Raw genomic sequence first — 20,463 nt, 5'->3', positions numbered from 1 at the left:
CATGTACAATTTGGTAGATTATCAATAGCTGTTCACATCTTAACATGGGATAACCAATTTAGAAACGAACTGCCTTTTTGAAACAGTATTTTTCTAATTGTTTCCTCTTCTGTGTTATTGGACTGAAAACAAATAATAAGAGAGTTAAATTATCTACCTTGACTCCTAAATAAGCCAGAAGTTCTGAATTATTCAAAACGCCCTCATTTGACCAATTACATCAGAATCACCCAGGCCCCACCTTATACATACTGAGTCAGAATTTTTGGAAATGGAGACCCAAGAATTTTCATTTAAAATCACTCACTGGTGTTTGAGAACTACTTATTGAGAAGGTTTCCCACAATGAGTTTGTTAATGATGATGATGATGACAGCAAGTGAAGTAGTGTCTGGCATATACTTAGTGATACATTCATATTTGTTAAATGTTTTACAAATATTATCTTATTTAAACTCATAAAACCCTATGTGGCAGTTACTATTAGTATCCTCCCATTAGATGAAGAAACTACAGCATTATTTAAAAAAAAATTAGGTTCAGATATTCTAGTTCCAGAATTCATCACATCTTTTTTATAACATATCAATGTGTTTCAGTTGTAGAAAATTCCAACCAATGATGCCCAAGGCACAGATAAGTGTTGCAGTTGACAATGAAACAAAAAATAAAATAAAAATGAAAAAGTGAACCTCTTATTTTGAATAAGAATGTATTCTCTCATTTTCCTAAAATTTACTGAATGACAAGATGAAAAGTGATTTATTAAATTCATAAAGTGCTATAGTTCATTAAAAAACTTAGCTAATGACTTGGTTAAAATTTCATGGTGTTTAATTATTAGCATGGGAAATCTGGACAAATGAAACTGAATGAAAGTAAGAACTATTCTCAAAAGTGAGAAAAATCCAGACACAAATTACTTTGGGTGGCCCACAGAGAGTAGAAGTGGTCTTCAAGGGGTAGTAATTGCAGAGTGATTTCACCCGGAGCTGCCAGAACTTGCTTTACCTTGACTACATAAACCTGTAGGGATTATGTCTCCCAAGGATCTATACAAAGCTTCTTAATCAGAGAAAACACTGGGCAATTTCCAAGTGCACTTGCTACCATGCTTAGAAGCAGCAGCACATGACTTAATGCTTTTTTTTTCAATTCCTTCACCAAAAAAATGATGCTATTTGAGAATCGCATTTGGAAAAAGGAGGCTCAAATATTGATGGCTTGTTCCACCATTCTTTCTTCACAATAACAATGGGGGCATCCTTATTTACTACTGGCAGGAATGTACGTTTGTACAAACTTCCAGATGGCAATTGGCACTAGGTAAGAAGTCTTGAAAATGTTCTTTAATTTAACAAATCTATTTATAGGAATTAGTTGTAAGGCAACGGTGAATATGAACAAAGGTTTTTCCCACAAGGATGCTTATCATGGTGGTTGTAATTTCTATAAAAAATTCTGAAATATAGAAAAATACTGCTTGCTCTCCCAACACAGCAACATGGCAATAATAAAATGCTCATATAGTTACAATTGTGATAAACATATATTTTAATACCCGCAAAACGATTGAAACTGTACTGCAAAGGCTAATAATTACTTTTATTTTAGTTGAATTTTAATGATGTAACATAATTTAAATAATTCCCTATTGAATATTGTGTCTACTTTCTTTAATATTATAAATAATGATAAAAGCAATTGGATGTTCAATTTAATTATAGTAATTCATAGCTATAGGTGCATTTTTTTCACATAAAGAGCTTATTACTAAAATTATATATATTTTAAAATAAACAATATCCTACAGAGCACAAATTGGGGCCTTCATTTAAAGCAAACTAACTAAAATATATCTAAGTAACATTTCCTTTAAAAAATCTATTTGGGGCCTTCCTATTGTTTCTTTTTGTGTGTAAGTTTACTTAAGAGCAGCTTTTCTGAAATCCTCTTTCATAATTTGAATGAAGTCAGGCCTTTACCAGTGAGGATAATCTTTTAATTGTATGTTCTCAAAACTGTGTTTATTGCCTAATGGTTGTCAGGAGTTTATGATATGATAGTGTTTCTTCTGTTTATCTCTATTTCCTCTGTTTATATTTCTAGAATATTTCCGATATTTTCCAAATTGAAGAATTAATATTAAATTGCTATCATGTTTCAAAAACACACAAAATAAGAAAGTGTCCTTCATTAGAAGCACTAAGTTACAGTTTAAGAATGTGTTTCATGTTGTTAAAAGCTACAGTGGGACCTGCCAATGACACTTTGGATTGGGGAAAAAAAAATTAACCCCGACACTGTATTATCAAAGAGTATTTATTTGTGGGTGAAATGGTTAGGTATCAGGTTTTTCTTTCACAGATACTTTTCACAATGCATCATCTTTGTTTGACAAAATGAAAATTTTCTTCTTTGCATGTCTGTGAGGAAGTTAAGCAAACAGTACATAAACCACGTTTCACAAATAATAAATGGGAACAACTGCTTTGTCTCAAGATAAATGACTAGAAAGTAGCTAATCATGCAAACTGACCTATCTCAGACTTTCTGAAGATGTAGGATATGTTAATTTCTTAATATTCTATATAACTCATGAAGACCCCATAATTCTGTTTAAATGAAAAGCCCTTAAAAGTGTACATCTACACATCTTATTATTAATAATTTTTTCATATGCCAGCCAAATGCTTGTTTTGCTGCCAGCAATGGTTTTTTTTCACCTCATGGAATCCATTCAATGCCTTAGGAGAGGAAAGTTGCCAAAGAGAAGCAAATAATAATAATGATAATAATTGTAATAATTAATATAATTTAAAATCTTACCGGTCTCAGCAAAAAAAGAGCTTATGACTTACAAAAGCCAAAGGATTATTATTATTTTTTTCTCCTATGGACCCTGCATGCTCGTCATTAAATGAGTTCTGACCCTTGGCTCATGAAACCCCCTTTCATTGGCTCCTACAAAGCCCTTATTTATTTTGTTTCATTTTTAATAATGTAGGGAGCACCCACAAACTCAGCATACCATCCAAGAACAAGAGCTTTACCAATAACTTGCATCTACTTACATGCTCTTCTTCTATCTCACCCTTCTGCCTACCCCGCAAGGATAACTCCCAAATTTTGTTTATCCTCACCTTGTAATTTCATTCTTGAGCACATAAGCATGAATTGTTCTTGGGTAAGTAGAAGAAGAATTGCTGGAACATAGCAACCTCATTAGATATCCAACCATAATAGATAATGCTAAATTGTTTAAACAGTGATTGTATCACACGGTGAAGCCCTGTCTCTACTAAACATACAAAAAAAAAAAAACAAAAAAAATTAGCCGGGCGTGGCGGCGTGTGCCTGTTGTCCCAGCTGCTGCGAGGCTGAGGCAGGAGAATGGCGTGAACCCGGCAGGCGGAGCTTGCAGTGAGCCGAGATTGCACCACTGCACTCCAGCCTGGGTGACAGAGCAAGACTTCGTCTCAAAAAAAGAAAAGAGTGATTGTATCAATTTATCCTTCAATGAGTACTGTATTAGAAACCCTGTTGATCACTGTTCTGGTTTTCCTTGACTTTGTTTTACCAATTAAATGAGATCAAATTATATCTCATGTGTTTTTTATTAGCTTCTCTAAAGCATTAGTAACATGGCCGAACCTGTTTATTAACCATGTGTTTACTTTCCTGTACATAGCTATTTCTGAATTTCCCCCATTTTTCTATTGGCATGTTTGTTTTTTCTATTGATTTAGTAAGATATCTATCTAGCTATCTATCTCTGTATTAACCTACCTATATAGGTATGTTTATATATATATGAACATATGTATATCTGTACAATTCTTTGTGTTTATATGTTGCAAACATGTTCTCCCAGTATATTGCTAGTCTTTTTACTTTCTTTCAGTTACCTTTTGACTTCATAAAAACTAAAACACAAATTTTATGCCATAAAGAATAGATTTAGCAAAACATGACAATATCAGCAATTGAAGAGCCAGTTTTCCTTGCTTCATAATAGGCCAGAGAAAAGGGATTCACTGAGATAGTTTTTAAAAACTGGCTATATATTATCTCATTGGAATATTGTGTTATTTGTTTCTAAGACAGTCCTACTCCTGCCTCTGTACTAGGTGAGTTGGTTAAAGAGGAGCGTAAAACTCAGGCAGGTTTGGGAGGGGGATCTTAGAATATGGGACACCTGTACCTAACAACCCAGGGAGAGTCTGAGGAGTTGGAAAACAAAGAGCTCTCCTACAGCAGAAAACATTAGAGCAGAGACAACTGCATGAGAATTTAGGTTTTCCTGAAGGGAGCATGCAGGTCTTGTGTGTAAAGAAAGATGCAAAAGTAGCTGGAGGCCCAACATGAAGAAGCTTTTAAGTTGACATAAGGAAGACAAATCTTCACGGAGAAACAACCAAAGCCTGTCAAGAAAAGAAAAAGAAATTGTAAAGATCACACAGGTGAGTAAAATAACTAAGGGTCAGATGGACCCAATCTTATGCATTAGCACTGTACATGGGTTGAATTGACTAAGGAAACACTGAATTGGTTGCAACTCTCCTGAATTAATTACACTTTACTTTTATTATGGATGGAGTGGATTAAGGTAATGTGAAATGATGTAACAGAATATTCATAAATTTAACCAGTATCAGGATCGCCTGGAGGGCTTGATACATCACAGACTGCTGGCCACACCTCCAAAGTTTCTGATTCTCTAGTTCTGGGCTGGGACTCACGAATTTGCATTTCTTACAAGGTGATGCTGATGCCGCTACTCCTGGAACCATATTTTAAGATTTGCTGGCATAATAGATAAACACGAAAATCTCAAATGCTTAGCACAATAGAAACATCATCCTTATAACACCTGTTCAGTGTGGTTGTGTGCATGCATGTGCATACAGTAATGGGGTAGCAATGCTCTTTTCCACGTGGTTTCCAAGGTCACCTTGGACATCAATATCCCACTGACTGATAGTGGAAGAGATAGTGGAAGATAGCGAGGACTACACTGGAGGTTTTTATGGGCCAGGCCTAGAAGATGCATATGTTATCATCTTTCATTCCACTGGTCAGAACTCAGACTCATGCCATAACTAATAGCAAGACAGATTGGCAAACCTTGTCTACTCACATGTCTAGGAGGAATGGGAAATGGATTTGGTAAACAGCTAACCGATCTTTATCATAATACTCATAATTAAAAATATGTTGAGTTAAGGTAAAATGGAGTTAGATGCTTTCATGTCTGAATTTTAGAGCCTGGGATTTTGCACCATGAGCACCTAGCTCACAAGAATATTTATGCTCTGGTTCCTGCCTACGTTTGTATTCTTATCACTCTCTGTTTTCTCCCTTTGCATCCTCCGCTCCAGCCTAACCAGCCTCATTTCTGTTCCTTGCAGGACTCAGGCTCTCTGAGGCTTCCTCTCGACTTCTTTTATTCTCTACCTGAAAGGCTTCTACTGCCTACTTTCTCATCTCCTCTCTACTGTGCTATTTGTTTAATTCTTCATCCTTTAGGTCTCACTTCGAAAGTTACTTCCTTAGCCTTCCTCTGACTGATAGAAACCCTAGACTAAATTAATTACAATTGACAACTGCTGGGTGGATGCACCAATTTTTACCCTGTTAAGTTTGTTTTTGTTTTTTGAACTTTTTAATTTGTGCAACTTTCCTATTGGACTGTAAGCTTCAGGTCAAGGCCTGAGTCTATCTCCCTCACCATTTTATCAGTACCTCTTAGAGTATCTGGAATCATGCTCAAGAAGTGATTGTGAAGGAAGGAGGGAAAGAACCAAGAAAAAAAGAAAGAAAGTGTTTGGCAGATTCACCTGACAGCAATAAATTAAGTAAACCTTGAGAAGGACCCTGTATGATGGACACACCTGACAGCAGTAACTTAACGATGACCTTATGGCAGACACACCTGACTTAGCTTAAGAAATGAAGGTTGCAATGTGGAGATCGCTGAGGGGAGTTTGCTAAGTGATACTGCTATATAAATGGCATGCTTCTTCAGAAGCGGTTGCTGTTCTCCTGTCCAGCCTACTGCAGTTGCATCTCTCTGTAAGTAAGTTCTCCCAATTGAACTCTGATTTGTTCTCTGGCTCCGGGTCTCTTCTTCAACCTCTTGAATCTGATGCCATCCATATGGAAGTTAATAGGGGTCAAGCAAGACAAGAAGGAAGGGAAGGAGGGAAAAGAGAAAGAGGCAGTATTTTTTTGCCTGATTTCAGAACGTATCAATAATGGTATTGTTGTATTTGTTATGTATTGGTTGCCCAGGTTAATTTGGCAGATTATTTTAGTTGTTGGGCCTAAACCTCTTTCTCTATTAATATTCTACATATGCCCCTTCTCCATGTTGCGTCCTTAGCCAAAGGATATCCCTCTGAGAGAGGAAAACCCCTCCTGGATCAATTGTCTATAAGTCACTGTGCTCCTTTGGCGTTCCTGAGTATGATTTCCTTTATTCATGTTGGGAAATGTGTTCGCAACATCCTGATGAAAATTACTGTCAAGAGCATGCATAAACATAGATTTTGATAGATGACTGTGAGACAGAATGATAAAGCTTGCTTAGAGTTTTCTAGAGTCTTGTTGAAATGAGGGCATGAAGACCTGGCAGACATATATCTAGGTTTTGTAAAATGAAGTTTTGAGGATAAAATATTGTTTAATCAAGGAAATTGGTGAATCAGAAGTTAGGTCATCTGTAACAAGAGCTTAGTCCAGGCTGTGACTGATAAGGCAGGGGGTATGCCAGTGAAAAATAACAAAAAGGAGAAAGATAAAGTTGAGAGTACTGTGATTTTCTCTTACTTGGGTATAACAAAGAGTCTTGTATGCTGGTATTACTGAGGCTAATAGAAGGGAGACAGAAAATAAGGGAAAAATGATGTCTAAAACATAGTCTTTCTACATAGTTGCCAAACTATAAATTATTCATGTTCTAGCTTGGGGATTGCCACCTGGATCAGCACACACCTTCTCCCACAGGTTACTCACTCACTCCTGTTTTACATGGAATGATGCAAATCCTGTTTTCAACTGTTCTCGAGGACACACTCACCACTGACAGTATAGTGCATTTGGAAGTTTTATGGCTTCTCCTTGAAGCTCTGTCCCTTTTCTCTTCTTTCCTGACTTGGCTATTTCACTGCTTTGCATGGCCTTCCCCGGAGATTTCAGTGGGATCATCAAAGGAGAGGAGACATAAGCCAGGCAGTTTTGTAATGATTTGTAGCTCTTATAAAACCATTTCTCTAAGGAAGGAGATCTTAATGAATTGTTGCCATAACGGTTTGGGATTATCTGTGAGTTTTAATTATTCCGATTTCTCAGATCATTTTTGCCATAGAATCAAGATCTGTCTATGTGGTTTGGATTATTGAGATCAAGTTCCTGATGTGCTAAGTAATTGAAAGCGCAATTGATCCTTGAATCCCTAATTGCATATGTACCAATCTTCTTTAATTAGATAACTTCTTGCTTCTAATGCATAGTGTCAATTTTTAAGTAGAACTCTTGTTACTTTTACTTTAAACATCAGTGACACTCTCAAAGTGATAGTATCCTTGGGCCAAAGCTTGTCTATATTAATCAGACTAAAGCCGGAAGCAGAAAACATATGTTTTGACTAGTTTTTAGTATCAATTGATTGCGTTTAAAGAAAAAAGAACCTTTATTTTTAAATGGCAATTATCTTTGCATTTATATGTCACCACTTTGTGAGAGTCTGCAGTGATAGAATATTCTTTCATTCTTTCATTGTTATTCATGAGATACTATCACCAAGTCATAAAATCATAAAATGAATTGCCTTAAATTAGGATTAGAGTGTAGTGAACAAGTGAAAGAATCACTCATTACCTCCTGAATGCAGGGAGGCTCCAGTGTGTAAAGCTTTAGTTTCTGACAGCCCATTTATTTTATTTTATTTTTTAAAGGAAATTGAATTGGAGAGGGCAAATGGGAGGTAAAAGGAAAAAAGTTCAGCAAGGCAAAAACGTGTGTACTCATAGGCTATTTCAGAGGAGTAGGGCTGAAAACAGGACAAAAAAAAAAAAAAAATCACAAATGTACCCTCAGTCCTCAGGAAGATTTAGGGATCTGGAACCACTAACTTTCAATCCCAAAAGTAGGTTGAGGTAAACTAAAATAAATAATAGAAAGCACTGGAATTCCTTTTGGGGCATTCTGTAGATGCTATCTTAAAATAGGCTATATTTCCATGGTGTGAAACAATGGATGTTATCCTGCGCTTGGTGTCCCGTCTCTTCAAAGGCATGGCATCTTAAGCACACATTGAAAGACGAGCAGATCTCATGACTCTCCACTCTCAGGAAATTCAAGCTTCCTATTGATACCTCTTATATTTTATTCCTCCTTCTTTGACATTATCTGCATGGTAGCCAGTTTTAGCTCCTGGAAGAGGGAATCTAAATCAGGTGTAAAAATAGGTAAATGTAAAAAAAAAAAAAAATTCTCGGAAAATGACATCTCACTTTTGTGAAGCAATATTTTGAGTAGTAGGAAAAGGAAACATAAAATAGGCTTATTAATTTTGTTTATTTTTATAGCATATTTATAAAAATAAAAATAAAATACATTTTAGTTTTAAAAATAAAATAAAACATGTCTAGTTTCTGGAAATGCCTACCAGTTAAATGGAAACTTCTCTGTATAAAGACAGGTAGCCTTACTATTTTGTACTTACTTTCAAAGTGTCGTTCAATGTATTCATTTTTGTTTCAATTTTCTTCCCAACATTTTACATTAAAGCGATGCAATGTCCCCACTAGGAATTATTTGGCCATTTCTCTGAAAGACTCTCTTCACAATCAGTCATTCTGCCTTGTCAAACCACTGATAGAGAACTGACTTCGTTCTGAAAACAGTTATTTCCCAGAACTTGTATCTTTATTGGAGTAGCCATAATTGAATATTTCAGTCAGATAGGAAACATTTCAGGTGATGATAGTAGCTCTCCCACCACCTTTTCTAGTGGTGTAGCCCATTGTCGGTATAAATGTGTAAAACCTGAATTTGTACATTTCTACCCAGATGGCACAAGATGGTGAGTGATCAGTATGAGGAGGTTCCTTGAGCTTTGATACATGTTGCTACCAAAGCTGATTACCAGCTAATAACTAACTCCAGTTGAGAATGTATTTTGTAGAATTGTGAATACATCTGTCTAAAACTCTAATGATTCTTTATAGATCTTTCTGCTGGTGTATTCTGGTCCCAGAGTGGAGTGTTAGCTGCTGTGGTAAATAAAATAAAGCATAAGGAACAGTGTAGAAGAAGTTTCTATCACTGGGCTGCAGTCTCTATGGAAGATCTTGTCATTTAAAGAAAGATTAGTCCCTTTCTCATGGTACTTATTTCATTGCATTCTCTCCTCAAAAGTGGTTATATGGCCATGGGAAGACAGGGTGCTGCCTTGTTTTCGTCCTTTTTTCTGGAAGACAAGTTTAGGAAAAATTCAAGGTGAATGATAACGCCTCATGCCATATGATGGCAAACATGCCTGGAATTATGCAGTCTTACACACAAAAAAGGGAAAATTATACACTGTAACCCACAGTGTCAATCACTTTAGCAATCTACAAAGCAAATTACAAGATGCATGCACTGTTTTCTACCCAGGTTAAGGAATCATGACAATCTGTTCTTGCTTCCACATAGCAATTACTGCACTTACTGATCACGTCTCTGGAATGGTAATGCATGAGATGGCACTATATTCCCCACTCTCTGCTGAATAATAAAAATAAGCAGAAAGGTGGCACTTTTTGGCAATCAGTTTCCTTTGGGAAAGGGAATGTGAGGTAGGAAAAAGTGACCTGCTTCTCCTTCTGGATACATTTATGCATTTTATCATTACAGATGGCTTGGAGTGCGTTCTGATAAATTCACCCCAAAATGCTTGGCAAACAGTTGTAGGTGTCATGCTGATAAACACACATCAACTAAACAAACACTTCAATATCCAGTAAGGCCTTTGATCATTAAAATAACCTCATAACTAAGATTGTACATATGTTGAATATTTTCTACCTAATGTTCCATTTATTCATTCACTCACTGTCATTTACCACCAACAGTTTGTTTATCTCATGGGGATGTCATGTGTAAAATGTGGCCAAGTGATATATTTTGCCCAATTTCCATCTTTTGCTATTAAAGTTTTACTCCTCTCCCCTTGCTTATACTGTAGAATGTGTAAAAATAGCCAGCATATTATTTGTTATTCATAAGTGAATTTATTCAACATATGTACTTTAAACATTGTACCTATTATGCAACAAATGCCAAGTTAAGAACTGTAGGAATGGCAATAATAAATAAAAGCTGGTCCTTGTCCTTAAAGAGATTTCAGGCTGCCAAGCAAACTGACTACTTGTCTTTTATACTTTTGAGGGATAGAAGGCATATGGAGAATCTACTTGCATTGTAAAATCATGGGGCACTCTGACTTTTATTTTCAAATAATTGCCATCAAGAAAATTTGTATGTCTCTTAAAAACTTAATCTTTCCAGAATAGTAGGTTGTCTGCCCATTTACTTGACTTTCTCATCTTTCACACAGTCCTTAGTTTTTGCTGTCTGACTTCTGCTTCTATTACTGCATGGAAAATCTTCTTATGTGGGCAACAATGACCTTCTAGGTGCCAAACCCAAGTCAAAGAAACAGGTGAGAGCGTGGATGGCATGTGCATTAATTCATTCCACAACCATACAGTGGGTACCCACCATAAACCTATTGCAGCGCTGGGCTTACCTAGGGGAATTAAATATTTCCCTATAGTGAGTGTTGTCTCTTAAGGCCTTGAGCCTCCTGAGGGCAAAAAGTTTGTCTTTGTTCTATTCTTGGAAGTCGAAGAATACTTTTCAGGTGTTTTTTTTGTTTTTGTTTTTGTTTTTTTGAGAGAGAGTCTTGCTTTGTCACCCAGGCTGGAGAGTGCAGTGGCGTGATCTTGGCTTATTGTAACTCTGCCTCTCAGGTTCAAGCGATTCTTCTGCCTCAGCCTCCTGAGTAGCTGAGATTGCAGGCACCTGCCACCATGCCTGGCTAATCTTTTGTATTTTTAGTAGAGAGGGGGTTTTGCCAAGCTGGCCAGGCTGGTCTCGAACTCCTGATGTCAGGTCATCCACCCACCCCGGCCTCCCGACGTGCTGAGATTACAGGTGTGAGCCTCTGGGTCCGACCTACTTTTCAGGTCTTACTAACTGCTGCGCTTCAAAAAGGCAGTTCTCCCTTTCGTGATGCCTTGATGATAATGCTTTAAAGTAGTTTGTACCTTATGTGGCCACTTTGTCCCGTGTCAAAATGCCCCATTGAGAAGAGGATAGGGTTTTCTTGATTGTAGTGTGGTCAAGTGGCTAGATCATGGTTATGTTCCATGGGGAAGAAACACTGGGATTGGTTTCTATTTGGTGAGGCACATAGGTCTAGGAGTCCAGGGCATGAGCTAAGTTTGAGTTTGGATGTAACTAGGATTCAATGACTAAAGAAAGGCAAAGTAGAAACACCAGTTCTAGAGGCAGGAATCATGTTGGCTGGTGGAACCAAATGTTCAAGGACTGAGGGAGACAGAGCATTGAGGTTTTTAGAAGGGGCACTTATAAAATTCTCCAAAGAGGCTGGGCATGGTGGCTCATTCCTGTAATCCCAGCACTTTGGGAGGCTGAGGCGGGCGGATCATGTGGTCAGGAGATCAAGACCATCCTGGCCAATATGGTGAAACCCTGTCTCTACTAAAATACAAAAAAATTAGCTGGGTGTGGTGGTGCACACCTGTAGTCCCAGGTACTCGGGAGGCTGAGGCAGGGGAATTGCTTGAACCTGGGGGGGCGGAGATTACAGTAAGCTGTGATTGTGCCACTGCACTCCAGGCTGGCGACAGAGTGAGACTCCGTCTAAAAAAAAAAAAAAAATTCTCCAGAGATAAGTTGTTCAATTTTACCAGTCAAAGTTTACAGGGGATATAAATAAACAAACCTTCCCTCTGGCGTGGTAGATGTCGCCTCTCCTGTAATGATAGTACTTTCCTATTTCATGCAAAAATGCTTGAGTTCCCATGTATTTCATTCCTTGCCCTCTGTTCTTTTTACTGGAAATACATGTGTGTGTATATATGTGTATGTACGTACATGTGTATGTATGTGCGTGTGTACAGTCGGCCCTCCTTATCCATGGGTTCTGCATTCAGGGATTCAACCAACTGCAGATTGAAAATATTTGGGAACAAAGAAGGATGGTTGCATCTGTACTGAACTTGTGCAGACTTTTTTTCCTTGTCATTATTTCCTAATTGATACAAATAACTATTAATATAGCCTATATGTTTTATCCGGTATTATAAGTAATCTAGAGATGGCATAAAGTATACAGGGGTATGCTCATAGGCTATATGCAAATACTACATGATTTTATATAAGGAACTTGAGCATCTGGACTTTGGTATCCCTGGGGTGACACTGGAACCAATTCCCCATGGACACTGAGGAAGGAGAATGACTATGGACATAGTCAGCCTTCAGTGTGTATATATGTATATGTATACACATATATGCATGTGCATATGCACACACATATGTATATACACACATAGCCTCTAAACAATTTTATCTGTATTCCTTTAATTAACATTAAACATTTCTAATTTTTAAAACATCTCTTTCATGAACATGTTTATCATTGTGTACTCATATTCTCTATAGATATCTGTTACTATAGTTCCGTATATATTCACTTAACAAATATAAAGTATTGGCAAAACAACAAATAAGGTAGATATAACTCCTGGCCTCATGAAGCTGACAGCCTAGGAGGGACACCATATTCTCTACTGAAAGATCTATAGTTCCTCGAGCATGGCTAGTACTATGGCTAGTGCCTGATAAGCACTCAACAAAAATTTGTGGCTGGGTGCCGTGGCTTATGTCTGTAATCCCAGCACTTTGGGAGGCCGAGGCTGGTGGATCACCTGAGGTCAGGAGTTGGAGACCAGCCTGGCCGACATGGTGAAATCCGATCTCTACTAAAAAAAAAAAAAAAAAAAAAAAAAAAAAAAAAAAAAATTAGCCAGACATGGTGGTGTGTGCCTGTAATCCCAGCTACTCAGGAGGCTGTGGCAGGACAATCACTCTAACCTGGGAGATAGAGGTTGCAGTGAGCTGAGATCACACTACTGCACTCCAGCCTGAGTGACAGAGCAAGACTCTGTCTCAAAAAAAAAAAAAATTGTAGGATGAATGAATAAATATAAGTGTATATACATACCAGTGTTCTTATCTCTGTGTCTTTGAATGTGTGATTTCCTTTGCCAAGAATACTCTACCAATACTTCCAATAAACTATACCAGTAGCATTTCTCTTCTTGGTGCCATCATCTCTTTTTGGCCATTTCTAAACAATCCAGGCAATCTGGCTCTTCCTTTTTCTGTGTTCCCAATGCAAATTATATATCTCATTCACACTTCATCTGTAGAACTTAGGTACAAACAGAAGTACAATACAACATGGTCTCACGTGAGACAGACATCTAACTGCTTGAGAGCAGGAGCCTTGTTTCTTTCAGGTCTCTCTCCAGCACCTAGCCAGGGACTGGTTCACAGTAATCTGTCAGCAAACGTGAACTAGTAAATGAAAAAATTGAATTGAAATCAATTACCTCCCTACAATTGAGTTTGCATGCAAAGCTTGCCGTATTTTGGCCCCAAATTCCTCTTATGTATCTCCCATTTCTCCATGTGTCAACTAGATTCCAGCCACCTTGTTATTCTTGAAAAGTCTTTCGTTTTCCCATTTTATGCCTTCCACATATTGATGCCTATGACTGAATGCCTCTTCTACCTCTTCTACAGGTGCTAACCACCCAGACTTCAGACACCTTCCAATGCTAACTTCCCATCTATCTACGTTTACCACTCTTCCAACATTCTTAACTCACCAAACATCCCCTCACTCTTAGCATATTTCCCATCTCCCTATCTAAAATTATTTATCTTTCTTGAAGCAATGTCATACTTTTCATATATGATGCTTAAAATTCTGTTTTCTATTTTAGATTAGGTGCTTATCGCACCTGTCTTTACTAGATGTCAAGCATCCTGAAAGGAGGAACCATGCCTTGCACAGAGTTTTGCAAAAAGGAAGCATGCAGTCTCTCTTGCAGTGTGTGCATATGGTTACAAAAAGATGGGAGGAGGAAATATTTGATTAAACTCTGAATATAATCCTTATTCTGCTGACAAGATTGTAAGGTTCATAGAGTTGCTAACCAAGCAGCAGCCACCAAAGCATGTCATCATGGCACTTGAAACACCAGGGAGAGAATATTCTGGGGGAAAAAAAATAACAGGTCACACGCAGAAGACAAAGAACCAAAATGTCATTGGTCCACCCAGCAGGAACATTAGAAGCTAGAAGACCATAGAGAAATACAATAAATAGGGGAAAGAATTTTATCTCTAGAGTTCTGTACTTGAAGAAAAGTATCAAATTTAAATGATAATATTTCCAGATATGAAAAATCTTGAGATACATATGATACATCCATTTTCAGGGGGCTACCAGAGAATGTGCTTTACTAAACTAAGGGAATAATGTAAAGGAACAATGTGAAACCAGAAAACAGGAAATCCGTCACAGGAGAGGATGAAAAAACCAAGTTGATGATGACGGGTAGTAGCTGTGAAAGTGGTTGAAAGAGCAACCAGTTCAGATTGGAGCAAGAAAATAGAGAACTCTGGGGGAGATGCCTCAAAGATTAACACAAGGAGATGAATACATCATTAGTAAGACTTGACAATGTGAAAGCTTATCTTGAGTCATTTGTGAAAGCTATTAATGGGAGTGAGAAGGTTTAGCCAAATGAATCCAAGTAGGTGAGGTGGGGGGGGGGGGAATGAAAAGTGATTATCAATTCCAGAAAAAGCTAAGCATTTTATAAAAATTTAGGTAGAAAAGCAAAAGGAATTCTAAAAATACTTTAGTCAACAGGACAGTATTTTTGTAGTCATAATCATAAAAGGACCTAATAGTATTTAATTAAAATGTATAATATAACTATATTGGAAGAATGAGGAAGAGAAAGGGAGGTGTCAGACAAAATCCTAACATTTAACATTAGGAAGTCAGTAACATCTGAAATCAGTGAGTCAAAAGATAGGTTCATATTTTATCTGGAGATATGTGGAGGTAATTACCAGAGAAAATAAGACTAGAATGTGGTTTCCTCTGGCAAGCAGGATGTGGGAGGAGTGAAGGAAAACTAGTGCAGGGGGCTGCTGTTATTTATTGTAAAGCTTTTATTTGTCCCTTTAAACTATATGTATATATTGCTTTGTTAAAATAAATTATAAAAATGTATTATTGGACCCAGTAAACCTATGGATAGGGACATAAAAGTTTGACACTATGCATCAGGTAGGTCATCACAGCATTCATCTGTCATTAATGGGCAAATGACAAAATTTCATTTAGTGGAATCCTATAGTAACATTATAGGCAATCCACATTTGATAAATGTATTTACATTAAAGGGTCTAGGGAAGGGTACTGCTTGATGTTAGGTCTTAGTGGTGTATAAACAATGCAGGCTTTGGAGTTTATACTCCTTAGTCCATATCTTGCTAGCTATGTAATCTCAGACAGATTATTTTTCTGAGTTTTCTCAAAGATAAAATGAAGATAATATCCATATCATAGGACTCTTTAGGAGTAATATTCAAATTGCTATAATTGTTGGCACTGTTAATATTGCTGTCAATACTGGTTCTGCTACCATGGCCTATATTTGGAATTTGGCTTACATGTCTTAATTTCTTAGGTATCAGGGAAGGATCAAGTTCTGATTTCACAACTTACTGGAAGTGTGAACTTGGACAAGTCACTTAAACTCTCCAAGCCTGATTTTTCTCAATTGTGACAAGAGATAAGAGTTTAGCACAGATCCTAATAGTAAGGCTCAATTGGCTGCATTCCTCTTTTATCACTTTCCTCTAGCAAATCAGCTTCCTTCTCTGCCATATCAGCAGTATCCAAATAATTCATCGTAGATTCAAAGAGCTTTCAGATTGGAAGACATCTGAGCCATTGGGCAGGAAAAGACATCAAGTCATGCTTTTTAAATTAATGGAGTTGACTACTCTTTTGCCCTGAAATATATAATTGCTCTTTTGTGACTTTATAGGCTACTGTGCTTCTCAAAATGTGGTCCATGGACCAGCAGCACAGAACTGCCTTTGCAGGTTAGAAATGCAAATGTTTAGATCTCATTCCAGATGAACTGTAGTTAGTGGGGTCAGTGATCTGTGTTGTGAGGAGCCCTCCAGGTGATTCTCACACGTGCTAAAGTTTGACAAATGGCTGGCCTCAAATTTTCAAAGCAAAGTACTGGGGGAAAAAAAAAAGGAAAATGATAAAGATGTGTTTGTACATCCCATGAGTATCAGGTCAGCTATATTCAATTGTTCCTTCCACTAAAGTTGCTCAGTCACCTCCTCTGTGCCAGACACTGTAAGGGTTACTGAGGATTCAAGATGAATATTTTAGATAATGGCAAACACTTGCCTGACCAACCACAATTTTCATAAAATCATTCTACATATTTTCAGAGATTCAATGATTGGCTTTCTTATAAATATGGATGCATTATCAAGTTCTCCAGGATTACTTCCTGGGCTCTAGCTTTCCAGTTTAAGTGATCATATTTTCTGATGTCTCATGTCTATTTTCCTAAAAGCTGCTATATTGTGTGTAAACTCATCTGCCTTCTTGAATGTTTTACATATAATTTACATAGAATTTGGCCATAAAGTAGATAATCTTCCTCTTTATCCAACTAAAGCATCTACCTGGAAGAAAATTATCTTTACTTCTACGTGACTTTATATTATAGATGATGATAGCCAGAGTGTTTTTGATCTTTTGATATAAATTGTTCCAGTGTGTACCCATCTCTCCAGTCATTAGACACTCTCCCTGAAAACAATTCTTAGATCTAAATTGCTAAGCAGGGATTCCGTGTTCCCAAGGCTTTAATGAGCTGCATGTATGCCATTGCCACTTTCTTGCAGCCATAAAGTCAGAGAGCTTCCAAGGATTCAATTTTTAATAAAGAATAAAAATCTAAGTAGATTCAACCTAAAGCAGGAAAATAAAATAATAGAATATGGGTTATGGAGGAAGGAAGAAAGCAGGCGGGAGAGAGAGGTAAAGAAATAAGCATTATCAGCATTTTAATGGGAATGAGTAAACAGTCTGCACTGTAATAAATCTCCTAGGCATTTGATCCCAATAAACCATCTTAATCCTCAGGGCTATTCTGGCAGCATGAGATAACTACTCTGAAACCAAAATGTATTTAGCATAAAACTCACATTCCAATGTTTACTGTGTATCTGCTTTTAAAAAGTAAATTGAAAATTTAAACTTCTTTGAGGTTGTGTAAGGGGAAACAGCCTCTAAGGACCCCTTCTGCATGTCATCCAGCACCTGCCTGCCAAAGTCAATGCTGGGATGCCCACTGGTTCGGGAGCTGGAGTACTTGTTAACTGAGGCCTTGTAATCCGCTGTTTCATCTGAGCATTATTTGACTGGCTTAGGCTTTGAAAACTTTCTCCTTTTTGTGTGCATGTAGAGGGCTTTTTGATATAGGCATGATGGCGGTCCCACTTCAACTGATTTATGTCATAGAAATATCAAAGTCACATGTCCATGTATGGTTGACCTGTAAAATCTTTTAATTAAAAAAAAATTACTGTTTTCAGTGTTAATCGTGACCAAGGAGTGGTCCAATTACTTTTTATCCTTTTTTTTCTTTTTTCAAAGCCCATTAACTTATCTATACCTAATGTTCTCAGTAAAATACACTTGCCAGTTACTACTTCATAACATCAACCTGTCTAGTTATAAAAGCTATTGCCGGCCGGGCACGGTGGCTCATGCCTGTAATCCCAGCACTCTGAGAGGCCAACGTGGGCAGATCGCAAGGTCAGGAGTTCGAGACTAGCCTGGCCAACATAGCGAAACCCCATCTCTACTAAAAATACACAAAATTAGCCGGGCATGGTGGCAAGTGCCTATAATCCCAGCTACTTGGGAGGCTGAGGCAGGAGAATCACTTGAACCAGGAAGGCAGAGGTTGCAGTGAACCGAGATCGCACCAGTGCACTCCAGCCTGGGCGACAGACTGAGACTCCGTCTCAAAAAAAAAAAAAAAAAAAAAAAAATGCTATTGCCCTGGTGTACATATATGTACCAAATTGCAGCTTGTCATTTGCCAGATGAGGAAGTCAAGCCTGTCCACCTAAGCACATATGGGAATTATGTTCTTAAAATATATTTTAGGGAAGTGGTGTTTATAATAGCAGTGTTTAAATATGTTTTGCATTTTTAAAAGAAAAAGATACACAAGTTCTAGTACAAAAGACAAGCACAATACCTGAAGCGATTTACAATGTATTACCATATAAGAACAAGCAACTCATTTTTTTCCTTTTGTTCAAAAGAAGTGGAGACAGAGAGAGAGAGACAGGAGAGAGAGAGAGAGTATGTGTGTGTGTGTGTGTGTGTGTGTGTGTGTGAATTCAGAGCTTATCTGTTAGCATCAGACACTACTGGCATGAAGGGAGAGACCTCATTATTATTTTACATGCTTTAATTCTGGAACTGTCTTCTGAGCAGTTACAAACTGCTTAGAAGCAGCTCTCCTGCCTCTGCTCTCTTCCCCTGCCCTACCTTTTCTTCTTTCTTGCTTTGGTTTTTAAGAAAGAACTGTCCTAGACTTCCCACATCAAATCTGACATCAAACCAGATCTGGTTACTCATACCCATACATGCATATAAGTACATTTTCCTGCGTGGTATATGAACATTGAAAACTATACTGTAATGCCAAGGAAGTTTTAGCTATTCAGTTTTAATGATGCCTCTGTTTTTATCTACTTTCTGACCCCCACCCATCAGCCTGTCTACTGTACTCTTTTGCAAACCTAAAGGACCTGCCTTAAGAATGTTTATATATGCTCTGCTAAATTTCCAAAATAAATAAAATATCAAACTACCAAATGCAGAGTAGGAACAGAAAAATCATTAACTTGTTGAAACTAATTATTCTATGTTCCATTTGGCTCCATGAAATGAAGAAGCAAAAGTTTATAGTGGTTCTGTCCATTCATCCTAACACTTACCTTGACTTTATGGTAGAAAAGAATGTACTATCAAATAGTCTATAACTCTGTGTCTCTGAGTCTCTCTCTCATGATATTTTTATAATGAAAATTCTAGGTCAAAAATGGCAAGTGAGTGAGAACAAAGAAGAAAATCATTGTCAAAAGACAATGGAGCAGTAAAAAATCATAACTTGAAAATGTGCTTAAGGATATCTCTTCTGTGTAGACTCATGTAAATTCAGTATAGTTACAGCTATTGAAAATACATGAATATAACCCTCTTAAAATATGCTAGTAGATCTGTGATCATGTTTTTAGAGGTAAAGGTATTTCTTAGCTTTCACATGTACAAAGTAGAAGTCTCCCCTTTTACTTACTCTCTTGAAAGAGTACAGATTCTCTTCCACAATGGCACATTTTACAAAAGATATAGCAGCAATATATAATCTATAGACCGCTTTTTATTCATTTTAAAAGGTGATTGAGCACAGTTGAATTGAAATACATACAAGCTGAAACATCTTTCACTTTTTCAGGCAATCTCATTAAATGATGAAGAGTCTACTTAGCAGCTAATCTCTTTTATGTTGTCACTGAATAAAGAACTAGAATCATGCCATTAATTGTCCATCAGAAAGAACGTTAGGTTTAGGTACACTGAAACGCTAAATAAGACTCAGGTCGAGAGGCCCAACAGTAACTCTTTGAATGCTTTTTGTTTTATAACTTTGTGCAATATTACAAGATATTCTTTCATAGGGAGGTGGGCACAGATAAAACAAGGGTAACAAAATATTGATCTTGAAACCAAGTGATGGATAAATGGGGGTTTGTTACGCTATTCTCTTTGGGGTATATTTGTAAAACGTTCACAATAAAAAGTTAAAAACAAAATAATGCATATCAATAAAGGGGTGCAAGGTTGCCTGAGGCGTTTGGCTGACCAAGGGCCACAAGAAAGCTGAAGGATGGAAACTCAGAAAAGGAGTGACATTCTCGGGATGCAGGGCTTCCCTGGGCCTAACTGAAGCTGGTAGCTGGAAACAAATAACTAGTGGTGATGAAGGAAAATCTTTGCTAATGAGCTAGCAACTAAATTTTATATTGTCTTGGAAAATGAAAGAATTAGAGAAATACTAAGAGTGATTGCCAAACTCTCATATTTTTATGAACTTTTTGGTCCTGGTTAGTCATGCATATAGCAGCTAATTTTGATCCTGCCTGAATCAAGTAACAAAGCCAATTGTAATAACGACCAACATT

At 37.3% G+C, this 20,463-nt stretch overlaps 1 protein-coding gene across 3 annotated transcripts in view; it reads right to left on the bottom strand.

The window, feature by feature from the left end:
* The window catches only part of NRXN3 (neurexin 3), a 1,722,001-nt gene that overhangs the window by 265 nt on the left and 1,701,273 nt on the right, over positions 1-20,463 (bottom strand). For 2 of the 3 annotated variants that reach the window (XM_063793837.1, XM_063793838.1), the window contains exon 24: positions 68-4,424. In XM_063793837.1, the coding sequence (XP_063649907.1) occupies positions 4,294-4,424 (131 nt within the window). In that variant the 3' untranslated portion in view covers positions 68-4,293. Of the gene's footprint in view, positions 1-67; positions 4,425-20,463 lie in introns of those variants that run through there. The other variant, XR_010151246.1, reaches the window with a different exon arrangement.

Source organism: Pan troglodytes, chromosome 15 (genome assembly GCF_028858775.2).
Source record: "Pan troglodytes isolate AG18354 chromosome 15, NHGRI_mPanTro3-v2.0_pri, whole genome shotgun sequence".
NCBI lineage: Eukaryota > Metazoa > Chordata > Mammalia > Primates > Hominidae > Pan > Pan troglodytes.
Note: the sequence above shows the minus strand (reverse complement) of the source record. Positions and strands in the feature narration are given on the sequence as shown.